Source organism: Neolamprologus multifasciatus, chromosome 3, assembly GCF_963576455.1.
Source record: "Neolamprologus multifasciatus chromosome 3, fNeoMul1.2, whole genome shotgun sequence".
Classification (NCBI taxonomy): domain Eukaryota; kingdom Metazoa; phylum Chordata; class Actinopteri; order Cichliformes; family Cichlidae; genus Neolamprologus; species Neolamprologus multifasciatus.
This window is the reverse complement of record NC_140441.1, coordinates 10629140-10642123: the sequence shown is the minus strand read 5'-3', so window position 1 is coordinate 10642123 and position 12984 is coordinate 10629140. Positions and strand designations below refer to the sequence as shown.

Sequence of the window (12984 nt, the reverse complement as noted above, 5' to 3'; positions counted from 1 at the left end):
CATATTTTGTATTTTAAATACGTAACGGCGGTACATGTATTCCGTTACTCCCCAACACTGGATACACGGCCCTGCTTTAAAATTATTCCGAAAAAACAAAGAAAAACAAAAGCTTCTAAATAATCTTGGTGTAAAGTCGACTTCCACATGGCTGGAAAACAAAGGCCTCCAAAAAGCAACTCTTGTTTACTTAATCCCAAAGAAGACAAAAATGGCATTTTGTCCTTGTTTATAGCCAGATGTTGTCCATCTTACGTTCTGGTTCTTGTTTGTGCTGTGATTTTTTTCATGATCTTCTACTAAAGTAAAACACGTCCTTTTTACTTTGATTTAACAGCATGAATGGCTGTTTGCTTCTCTGTAGTGAGTGCGATAGACGGATGAAACACATCTGAATTACATGGGAGAGAAATGATCGTGAAATTTTCCATCTGTTAACATTATTCTCTTACAGTGTTCTCCCTCCTGTAACTAAAGGTCAAAGGTCAAGTGAAGGCATGCATGTGCTTTGCAAATAGAAGCTCCTCTGCTGCCACCTAGTGGCCATTACTAAGCTGTGAATGATGTCTGTTCATAGCGCTTACACTCACCGGCCACTTTATTATGTACATTTGATACTACTAAGCGCCTTGAGGCGACATTTGTTGTGATTTGGCGCTATATAAATAAAATTGAATTGAATTGAATTGAACTAAGCTGGACAACTTTTACTTTAGGAGCTGCCCTTTTTTCTTTATAGTATACAGACAACAAGCTGGTGGAAATAATACAAAAGCATCACACAGAAGATTTATTGGCTGCACATCTGTGATGTAAATCTCGTTCCACGACGATCCCAAAGGTGCTCTGCTGGATTGAGGAAACCATTTTGACATGATTTCACCTTTGTGACATGGTGTGTTGTGATGAAAAGTCATATAAAAATATGTCTCACAACACTACATCACCAACACCAGCCCGAAGTGATGATGCGAGGCAGGGCGAAGCCGTGACCTCCCATCCGAATGTTGCAGAAAAATGGAAAGTCGTGAAACCAGGCAACATTTTTCCAATCTTCTGATGTCCTTTTTTAGTGAGCTCATGTGAACTATAGCTTCAATTTCTTCACAGCAGTGACTTCTACTTCCTCTTCTTGCCTGGAAGTTGAGGATCACAGTTATTTATGTGATAACCTGGCTGATCGTGGCTCAAGTGTTGGCAGTTCGTCTTGTAATCGGAAGGTTTCTGGTTCGAGCCCCAGTCTCGGTTGTTGTGTCCTTGGGCAGGACACTTCATCCGTTGCCTACTGGTGGTTGTCAGTGTCCAGCAGCCTCGCCTCTGTCAGTGCGCCCCAGGGCAGCTGTGGCTACAATGTAGCTGCCATCACCAGTGTGTGAATGGATGTGTAAAGCGCTTTGGGGTCCATAGGGACTAAGTAAAAAACTATACAAATACAGGCAATTATCATTTATTCAATACTAGATGATGACAGATGCTGTAGATATCCTCAATATGGAAAGATCCTCAGATTAAACCTGATTTGTTTCATTGGTTTCATTTTGATTGAGAATAATTTGACCTATCAGAGACCAGCAGCTTGATTCTGGTGGTTGGATATAATAATGTCTAAAAAAAAAAAACCCACAAACTTATGTTTTTAGACATTAAACAGACAAAATAGGGAACCGGTAACAGATAAGATAATGTTTGAAACTTATCCGAAACATTTCCATATCTAAACTCTTCCTGGCCTATTTACTGCAAGACAATTGATCATAAGAGCAGCTTCAGCTGTTCCACTGGAACAATGTCTAACTGGCATCTGTGAAGCCCCACACTTACTTCAGTCCTTACTATGTACTTCTAAATATCAGCTTTAAACTGCATTTATCATGTGAATTGTTGCATCATTTAACCTCATTACCTCACCTTCTTCTGAATATCAGATTTTCCCCTGAATAATTACAGTATTTTAGTGATAAATAATTAAATTTGCCAGACCTGTGTCATGGTTGACCCAGGGAGCAGACTGAGACAGCACATACTGAATTTAAGAACTTTATTTTACAAAAGCAAAATTGTAAGTCATCATTTTCCTTACTAAGTACTGGAGCTACATCGTGACATTAAAGGGACATCAGGGAAACATCAGATATGATGGGCTTGGAGTACTGAGTGTAGGGAGACAAAGGAGTGATGGCTCAAAATGACTCCTCTAAGTGATTAGCTCTAATGTTTGTACGGACTTTCAATGAGTACGATGTGATCAAAAACATCTGCAGGTACATTCAGTGTTGATATTTGACAACACAAGCAAGCAAAGCAATCTCGGGGGTGTAGAGTAGCACAAACAGCAAAGCCACACAGACATGGAGAGAAGGACAACAGCCCTGGTGGATCCTCTCTCTATAGTGGCTGTTAACTGCCCCTGCTGCCGGGTAACTCTCCACTTGTCCTCCAGTCAGAAACAGCAGGTGCAGGTTCAGGCCAAAGTCCTGCCAGGGGCTGGTCAGGACTCTCACTAAGGGACATCTGCAGAGGGGCAACCTTTGAATAACCCTTTGCTTAGCCTTATCTCAATGGGTCAAAACGCGGTCAGACATGGCACATCAATGAAAATGATTAAATCTTACAACAAGCAGTATGCATCAACAGGTGCTGTTGTTCATAATCGTATGATATATGTGTGAATAATACTTAACTGAACTACATTTTGTAACTACGTTACATGCAATTTAAATTTATTGGGTAAATGTTTAACATGCTGATTCTGATACAGTGATTCCTCGTTTATCGTGGGAGTTATGTTCTAAAAATAAAAATAGGTGAAATCTGCAAAGTAGTCAGCTTTATTTCTTACAGTTATTATAGATGTTTTAGGGCTGTATAACTGCTCTATACACACTTTATACACTTTTCTGAGACAGACATGAATTTTTACACTTTTGTCTCTTGTTTAAACGTCCTCAAAGTTCAAATCTTCGTAGAAAAATAAATCCAGCATCATAGAATTAAACCCAAGATCAAGCCCTGTTTTCAGGTCCAGAACATGGGAAGAGAGCAGCTGTGAGAGAATTTAACATTAATGAATCAATAGTACGGAAATAGAGGAAGCAAGAAGAACGAGTTGAGTAAAGATTGATTTTGACGGTGCAAATGTTTCATCGACATTATTGTGTTTGTTGGGGAGAAAAAGTACAAACATACAGTACAGCACTTCAGAGTCACATTGCTACAGATTAAAGATTTATGTAAATTTGAAAAGCTGAATGCATTTTGTACTGTACAGGAGACACGGCACGAGATTGATTGCCAATGGTCTACAGCCAATCAGGACACAGAACACAATGCGCTGTACCCTCAGGTCTGCTAGATGATGTTAATGCAGCACTACGGATGATACCTACAGCCACGATTACCGACACTAACAAGCTGATCTACAATACGGCAGCAGTGATCAGTGAGATGCTTGGCTACAAATTGAACAGTACCCTCCATGGAGAAGAGGCTAAGATCAAGGTAGCACGGAGGGAGGTTAGCCAACTATCGGAGTTGCAGAAAGGCGCGATGAGGAAGGTGCCTAAGAAGGTGTCCATAAATGAGGCCTTGGAAACTGCCAAGCAACGACTCACAGCCTTGAGGAGGTACACCAGAGAGATAGAAGGCAGGAGAATAAACCAGCTGTTCTGGCTGTTCTCCACAGAACCAGCCAAGGTGTACTCTCAGTGGCAGGGGAACAATATGAGAAGAGCACCACCAAGGCTGGAGACGGAGCAATACTGGAAGAGCATATGGGAGAAGGACGCAACCCATAACGGCAATGCTCAGTGGCTAGTGGATCTGAGCGGAGACCACAGCGACCTCCCCGAACAGGGTCCAGTAACCATCACAGTGGCAGATATCCAAGAAGGGGTCTCCAGTATGAAGACAGCACCAGACCCTGACATGGTCCACGCCTACTGGCTGAAGAAGCTGACTGCACTCCACGAGCGCCTGGCAGCACAAATGAACCAGCTGCTAGTTGACGAGAGACACCGGTACAGTCCTGATCCTCAAGGGATCTAGAAGGGACCGGTCCCCTCCAACTACCGACCAAGGCACATGGGTCAATACATGAGCGGGGCACAGAAAGGGATGGGCAAGAATACCAGACGCGCAAAACACCAGCTACTGGCAGACCAAGCAGTCAGCCGAGACTGCAGGACCAGTGCCTGGATTGATTACGAACGATTAAGAACGCCTATGACTCAATGCCCCACACCTGGATCCTGGAATGCCTAGAACTATATATACATGTATACATGTATATATATACGTGTACATATACGTATATATGTGTACATATATGTATATATATATGTATATATATACATATATATATACATATATATATATGTATATATATATGTATATATATATACATATATATACATATATATATATGTATATATATATGTATATATATATATATATATATATATATATATATATATATATATATATATATGTATTAGTTATGCTGGTGTAGGCTGCTGGGGAATTCCCATGATGTATTGAGTGTTTTTTATTCAGTCACCTTTCTCGCCCACTATGTATTAATAGACCTCGCTGCATTGAATCGTACTTGTTATCTCTGTCTCTCTTTCACAGCATGACTTCATCCTGTTTTCCTTCTGTCACCCAAACTGCTCACAGCTGATGGCCGCCCCTCTCTGAGCCTGGTTCTTCCTATTGATTTTTATTATCCATCCATTCACTTCCGCTTCCACTCAGGACCTTCTTGCTGTGCGGCAACAGTGCTAACCACCGTGCCACCGTGCTGCCCTTGATTTTTATTATATTTATATTATTATTTTATTCTAATTTTTGAGTTCAAGAGAATAATGGGACTCTACTTAAAATCATATTTGTATGCATAAATTGAATAAGTAACTGAAGTAATTAAATATTTTTTTGTATTTACATGAATATCTGAAGAAAATATTTCCGATTATTTATAGACAGTCTTTGCTTTAATTCACTTACTACATTAGTTTACTATTATAGAGCAGGTATTGGGATTACCTTATAAGAGCATAGAGTGATGGGATATGTGAGTAATCAAACCATGCACTAACATGAACATGTACTAACTTGGAGGAAATGAGCACACAAGCTTTATATGGGAGGACAAATGAGATTGGACTTACACTTGATGACATGTGACCCCCAAATCAGGTCTGAGGTCAGGAGTCACTTAACCTCTTAAGCCCCAAGCCTACCTGATCTCCTGCTTTTTGCCCCCGTATCAGGGGGCGTTGGGGCTTAAGAGGTCAAAGGCCATAGATATATGATGTGTATCTGTAAGCATTAGTGTGTGCATGTAAATGTGTGTGGGTGTTGGTAGCTTGCAGAGAGCTTTATAAAGGGAGATGTAAGGTACCAGGATACAACGGTGCTCCAAAAATCAGACGACATCTTTTTGCGAGATACAGGAGGACCTGAAGTAGCTCTGCTGTGTTCATCAGGGTGTGAAGGTGAATAGGTGAAATGATCCGACAAGAACTGTGAGTACTTAAATAACCCACATGGCTGTGACACAGGCTTTTATTTAAAGAAGGAGAAAAACACAGAGAGGAAGCGGACGTGCTTTATTTGCTGTCACCAATAACCGATGAGAAAGGGCAGATTACTGAGAGGAACAATCAAGAAAATGTTTCTGCTTCATCTGTTCTGTGAGTAAATTCTCTCTGGTTGTTTGAGTGTCTGTGTTTTAGTCGGGTTATTATTGGAGAAGACAAGAGAAATTTAGATTGGACTGAATTTATCTTAAGAACATCATGAGGACAAAGAGCAGGTCTGCAGAGGGACCCAAACCATGTTACACAGTAAGAAGGAATCTCGTACATTTACTTGAAATGTGCAGACATGTTACACTCAGTCAGTTGTGGGTATGTTAGGTAACAAACTGATTGCACAGGTTTAAAGTAATTGGTGAGTGTATGCAGTAATAAATAAGCAATAAAATAAAAGTGAAAGGCTAAATGATCGAGGAATGAAGGGTTGCCAGGAGGGATGCACCGATACCGATACTGGTATCGGGTATCGGGGCCAATACTGTGTACTCATACTCGTAAAAGTTAACCGATACCATGAACCGATACTAACTTATTTCATTAGTCAGAGGGTGGCTGGTCATTTCTGTTGTAGTTTTTTAGATTGGCCACTAGGGGGACATCCCGCGCTAAACAGGCACAGGGTTAGACGAGTGAGACTGGCGGCTCCAGATAAAAAAGAGAAACTTGAGGCTGCTGTAGCTAGGCTAAACAAAATGTCAGCAGTGTGGAACAGCCAACTTTAACTCAGGTTTTGGAAAAGCGAAGAAAAATGTCAAGAGAAAATCCACGGACAGTTAAAATAACAGAGGCTCTGACTCATTTTATCGCTCTGGATGACCAGCCAATGCCAGTCGTGGAAAATCAGGGAGATAATGGTGCCAAAACTTTCTAAAGAGGTAAAGACAAGCAGTGTGTGCGCGATGTCAGTTCTTGGTTTAATGGCACAGTGGACTGATGATCCACGGGCAGATGGGGAGTTTGTTCGTCAATTCTGAATACTTGGACATACTATAAACACTCTGCAACAATTTAAAAGTTTATTTTATTCTCAAACCTAATTTGTATTTATTTTATTCCAAACAGAAGTGTTTATTTATTATTCTGAAAGCTCGGGAATGTGCCAATAGTTCAGTGATATTTTGTTAAATTACAATGTGGAGACTCTGCAATAATTTAACAGAAGTGCTTATTTTTCACTTGAAATTTTTTTGTGGTCATTTTTATTAAGATTTTATTTTTTATCGGCAGAGAATAAAATAAAACCTGTCTTACAATTATTGTATTTGTGTGTGTGTGTGGTAGAAGTATCGGTTTTTGTATTCTGTATCGGCAAGTACTCAGATCCAAGTATCGGTATCGTATTGGTTTGAATAAATTGGTATCGTTGCATCCCTAGTTGCCAGTGTTGATGTATACTAACTGGCCTCTACAGTAGGTACGCCTGCTAAATCACTTGTTAGGACGAATATCATCACCCATAACCAGATGGCTGCCCCGGCCTGAGCCTGGTTTCATTGGAGGTTTCTTCCTGTTAAAACAAAGTTTTTAACCCCAACTGTTTTCAACTGCTTGCTCACAGGTTACTGATTGCTCTGGTTATTGTAGCTTCTTTACCTTACAACAAAAAGCACCTCTTGTGAGGTTAGAGCACATGAACAGAATAACTCACCAATGAGTCAAGTTGTGGCTCAGGTTGCGTGTGCTGTCTGTTAAACAGCGTCCAGTTTACTTCTACAATCAATATTCTAATTTAAGATTATTAAAATATGTCTTTATTACAGAATTATTTAATTCTGTGTTAATGTGAACAAAACATTAAAGTCATTTCCAGCTTTAACACCAAAGGCTCAGGAAGTAGAGCAGGTAGTACCAATCGGGCTGCTCCAGTCTGCACGTCACACTGCACGATATTGAACCCTGACTCACTCCTGGGACTCCTCAAAGTGTTAAAGTGCGTAAATGTTAGTAATAAAGCTTTAAATATGTAATATATTTGGATGCAAATCAGTCGATGTGATTGAAGTAGAATAAATAGGTAAGTGTATGGAGTGGTTAATACCTTTTGGTTTATTAAAGTCCCATCCTGTGTTGTCCAAAACCATAGAAAAACCGTCAAAATAATAATTACATTGTAACATTTTTCACAATGTTATTTTTTAAAATTAATGTTTTTTTTTTAATTATTTAAATAGTTCTCAGGGATTTTTAGGAAGAGTCAATTATATTAGAAAGAAAAGCAGTGAGTATCTTCGTGTTAATAGAGAAGGAAAGCTGCACATGTAACCAGTGAATCAGTACTGTGTGTGTTGATTCACTGGGCGTTCCTAACCTGCCACATAGAAAATCTGACTCATGTGACTCTCAACAGAACATGCAGTAAACCTTAATAGGTTATACAGGTCATAGTGTTTGTCTTTACCCTGCATTTGAAAAAACAACAACAACAACAACAACCTACATGTGAAGAGGAAAACATAAGAAAACAGGCTGAACTTAACTGGGCCTCAAAATTCCCCACATCCACACATTTATGCCTGTTAGTACCGAACACCTTCAGAGGCGACTGGAGGTCAGAGCAGCTCTGAAAGCATCAGAGCTGCATGATCGATTTGCTTAATGTTAATACAGGAATGTGGATAAGTAGTTGTGTGTGCACTGATTCCTTCGCCCGGTTTGCCTGTGAAGCCATCGTTCTCTAACACTTACTTATTTACTAATGCCTAATAAACTTCCTGCTCCATCTTTTTCTTCCTTCAGCTTACCATCTTGTCCTGGTAAGCTGAGTGTGTGGAGTTAGTGTTGATGAAGCTGTGTGTAAATGGATGAAATGCTGTAGTTTGTCTCTGTGTTGAGGTGGATCAGTGATCCTGCAGAGTCCTGTCCTCCCTGTGATGGAGGGAGATGACGTCACTCTGCTCTGTAAAACAAAGACCACTCCCTCCAACCTCCCAGCTGCTTTCTATAAAGATGGCTCCCTCATCAGGAAGCAGCCTACAGGTCACATGACCATCCAGCATGTTTCCAGGTCTGATGAAGGCCTCTACAAGTGTGACATCAGCGGTCATGGAGAGTCTCCATCCAGCTGGATCACTGTCACAGGTGACACAATGTGCTTTGGTGTTTGTACATGCTTTGTCTCTAGAAACAAAGAAACAAAGGAGTCAGTTCTATTGCGCTAATATCAGATAACCAGTGCCCGGTTTGTCATTTTATTGGTGTTGTTTATGACATATTAATGCCTGAAAGTTGTGCCTGAAGCTGTGGAGGCACAGTAAACATACCTCCTCTTTCCCAGCAGCACTCCAAGTAACAGTCCTTAAAAAAAGAAAAGCAAAAGGACTGTAGAGGCATAAATCAGTATAATAAAAACTAAATGGAGTTGCTCTGGTAACATCTGTTTTTTAATATTTTATTGACTGGTATTTGTATCTGTATTGGTTGTCATGGTCTGGGCGAGCCTGAGTAACTTTCCACAGCATCAGCTCTCCTCCTCTGGGTGGAGCCCTCCCTGCCCCTCCCCGTTCCTCAGCTGCAGGCAATTATTCTGCCAGTATTTAGGAGCAGCGCACACAATGATCTCCAAAAGTTGATTCTGTTCATCTGGACGTAGCGTTTCCGGGTGAAACGTTTCGTCACTCATCCAAGTGACTTCTTCAGTCTCAGATTCACTCACAATGAGTCTTCGCCAGATCGTCTGCTAACCTCAGTTAGTTCACAGCCTCATGTTCCTGTGTATTTATCAGTGTGCATTACTTACCTCTCTCTTCCTGTCTCCTAGTCGGTACCTGGACTCGTCATTCCAAACCCTGCCACAGCCTTGCTTCTGGATTCAGGTCAGCTGCTGCTTAATCCTTTCAGACAAACTGCCATTCTCTCCTGCCTGCCTCCCTGGACTCGCCTGGACCTCGCCTCACCTCCACCTCCAGCTAATCCCCGCCTGCAAACACGTAAGCCATCCCAGCTTGTCAAATGGAGAAACACTCACAACTCCTTGGACTGTTCTGATTTTCCTCTCCTACGTTTCAGTGCCCTGGTCTGCCACAGTTTTCCCTGCACCTCACAGACATCACGCTTTTGCACAAAGCTTAATCTTGTTTTTCGTCATGAATATTTATGTTAGGAACACTTGTAAATAAAAGTTTTTGTTTTCGCAAATCACTTCGAGCTTCCGGTCTTTGAGTCCATTCCACGCCACGGGCCTCTGAACCCTGACAACGGTCTAAACATCTGGAAAGACCTGGAGGAAGAGGATGGCTGGACTCATCTGGATTCTGCTTTCTGCGTGCCTGCTGGGTTGTGCCTCTCAAGGTAAGCTGTGGTCTGTGTACCAACTTTAATCAGTCTGCGTGAAATTATAGGCGGTAATAAAAGTTTTAGGTGGAGTTTGTGTACAATTAGAATTTAACCACACAAACCTGGAGTAAATCAAAGTTAACTAAATAAGGAATTCAGGACTTTCGGAGTTACTGACATTTTTATATACAGTCCCTTATAGTCAACGCAAGTGTAAAACCAAAAGATGCCATTTATAATGGAAATACAGTCAAATTAAACTCTGTTTTAAATTCTTGAGCGTGTTTCTTGGTTGCGAACTTCTTTAGTTGTTCTGATCATAGAAATAATTCTGTTTATTTAATCAGGCATTTTACACGTCGTCTTTGATTTGTCAGGCCTTCTGTCGAACTGGTCAGTGGATTTTCTTTTTTTTTTTAAATAATCAATCAAATTCTGAATGTTTTGCTCGATTTATTAATAATCTTGTTTTTCCAGAAAAAACACTTTTTAACAGTTAAATTTAAAGGAAGATTCCCTGGATTGTCATTGAAACACATTATATTGTCCCAAATGCTGCTACCCAAGTGTTAACTGTACAGTCCATGTCCAGTGATCCTGATGCTTTCTGTGGAAGTAAACAGCTGTTTGAAACCTTTTAACGTCTCTGCTCTGTTTTCTCTTTCAGGCCAGAAAAACGTCACAGCTGAGTCTGGACAGAACGTCACTTTGACATGTCAAGCTCGAAAAAACATCCAGACTGTGGAGTGGAGTAGAGCTGACCTGGGGCCAGAATATGTTTTTTTGTATCGGGATGGGAGGAAAACTTTAGTGCACCAGCATCCATCTTTTAAGGACCGGGTGGATCTAAAGGACAAACAGATGAAGGATGGAGACGTGTCTTTGATTCTGAAGGATGTGACGATTAATGACACTGGAACATACGAGTGTCGTGTCGTTGAGACAGGAACATTTGGTTTGAAGCCCATCAGCAACATCACCCTGAGTGTTGTTGCTCCAGGTGAGTGAGTAGAGTTGAGTGTGTGTGTGATCAGAGGTGAAGCTGCTTCCTGGTTGTTGATGTTTGTTTCTAAAGATGTTGTTGATGAGACTTTGTAGAAAGCAGCTGGTCTGAGTGATGTGATCAGAGTGCAGTAGATAATGTCTGACAGCAGTTTGAAGAGGAAATGGATTCTGTTCTGTTCTTCACTCATCACCTACCTGACAGCTGACACCTCACACCTGTTTCTCACCTGCAGGTCGACCAGAGGATGGATCTGTTGGACTAATCGTTGGTGTGGTAGTTGCTGCTGCCCTCGTTGTTGCTGCTGTTGCTGGATTTGTGATCCACAGAAACCATAAAAAGGCAAAATAAGTTAGTCTCAGACCTCTTGTCATTAAACAGTCTCCTGATGCTGTTCCCACTTCCCAGTGTTGTCAGTGAACAGACACAGCTTTCACAATGAAACTGATTTGTGAAATGTCACCGACAGTTATAGGTTTTTGTTTAACTGTTGACCTAGTGTGTGAGAGCAAAGAAAACAGAGGATTTTGCTGTTTTATCATTTATTATCCAGTTATTGCTTCATCCAGATCACACAATATAATTCTGACTATGAATCACTTTGAATAATCTCAGCATTATTACAATGTTCTGCTCTTTACACTGGATGTCTTTGCTGCAGTGTTCAAATATTCAGCTTAGTTTTACAACCTGTGCCTGTGCAGATGTTATTTAGCAGTAGCTTGCAGTTGTTCAGAAGCTCCAACTTGAACAAAAACACAGTGCTTCTGTTTTAATAGCTGCTCTGAAACTTGAACTCGATACACTTGAAGCTTTGCTGTCACAGCCTGATGGAGACAATGTGGAAATCGCTTCAGTATGCAGTGTTGGGGAGTAACGGAATACATGTACCGCCGTTACGTATTTAAAATACAAAATATGAGTAACTGTATTCTGTTACAGTTACCGTTTAAAAAGGTGGTATTTAGAATACAGTTACTTTGTTGAAATAAATGGATTACACGGCGGTACTTCCCTGTTTCATATTGTGGCGGGTCAGGACTGTTTGGGTTTTGTTTGACAGCTACGTTCTGTTGTTCCAGGTGGCAGCATTACGGTTGCCATGGTTACAGGGTGACGCTCTCTCTCTGCGTGTTTCCTGGGTGAGAGAGCGGCTTTTTGTTGTTGTTGTGCTAAGCTAATAGGCAGAATGCTACAGGTATAGCTCTAAAGAATGTAGCATCATAGGCAGTGTAGTCCGTGCTGCAGGGAGAATGGACTGTCATACACGTTATGTGTCTGTGAGCGAGGGAGGGAGAAAAAGGAAAAGTAAGAGCTGTCATCGAGCAAAAACGGGAGCTGGAAGCATGTAAATATAATAATAACCGCTGCAGCCAAGAAGAGTGCCTGACGAGCCCAGTTGTAAGTAAGCTATTAAGACTCGACTGTACACCGTGTTCGTGTTTTCCTCCAAAAACAATAAGTTCTGTTGGAGCAGCCTTTCAACGCCTCTCTCTGTCTCTCGCTAGCAAAGTTGACCCAGACAACAAAGTAAAGCTAGTTTTCGGCTACGAGCCCGACACAGAACCCACCGTATTAGCCAGAGGTCCCTTTACTACGGTTCAGAGCCGCGGACCTTCAGTAACAGTAATAAATCACAGCAATAGTACATTCATGTAGTTGTAAACAGCATGATAATATATTAAGTAATCCAAAGTATTCAGAATACGTTACTCTCATTGAGTAACGCAACAGAATACGTTACAGAATACATTTTGGGGCATGTATTCTGTAATCTGTAATGGAATACATTTTAAAAGTAACCTTCCCAACACTGTCAGTTTGTTAACAGATTAAAGTGAAATTAATTAACTTGACTGACTCAACCATCACTTTTGGTTTGTTCAGCAGCAGAAATGTGAATTTCAGAGATCAGAAGATTAGAATCAACAATAAGAACTTTTATACATTTTAATAATGTGATGTAAAATTGATCTCACCAGTGTTAGCTTTGTTTTGATACCGAGATTGTTTAAATTCATTTTGGGTTTGTCATTTTCAAAGAGCTCAGACAGCCTCGTTGGGGCTTAACAGGATCAACTTTAATCACTGAACTTTTGGAATAGGTGTTGG

General features: G+C 40.8%; 2 protein-coding genes across 2 annotated transcripts in view; both read left to right on the top strand.

Annotated features, from left to right (window-relative positions):
* The window catches only part of LOC146521540 (T-cell surface glycoprotein CD4-like), a 108090-nt gene that overhangs the window by 12101 nt on the left and 83005 nt on the right, over positions 1-12984 (top strand). The gene's annotated exons all lie outside the window — the stretch shown is intronic.
* Positions 8996-12908, top strand: LOC146521549 (coxsackievirus and adenovirus receptor homolog). Its single transcript, XM_085155362.1, has 5 exons — positions 8996-9282; positions 9355-9523; positions 9742-9884; positions 10537-10869; positions 11108-12908. The coding sequence occupies exons 3-5, from the start codon at positions 9827-9829 to the stop codon at positions 11221-11223; spliced, it is 507 nt and encodes a 168-aa protein (XP_085011488.1). The 5' UTR covers positions 8996-9282; positions 9355-9523; positions 9742-9826; the 3' UTR covers positions 11224-12908.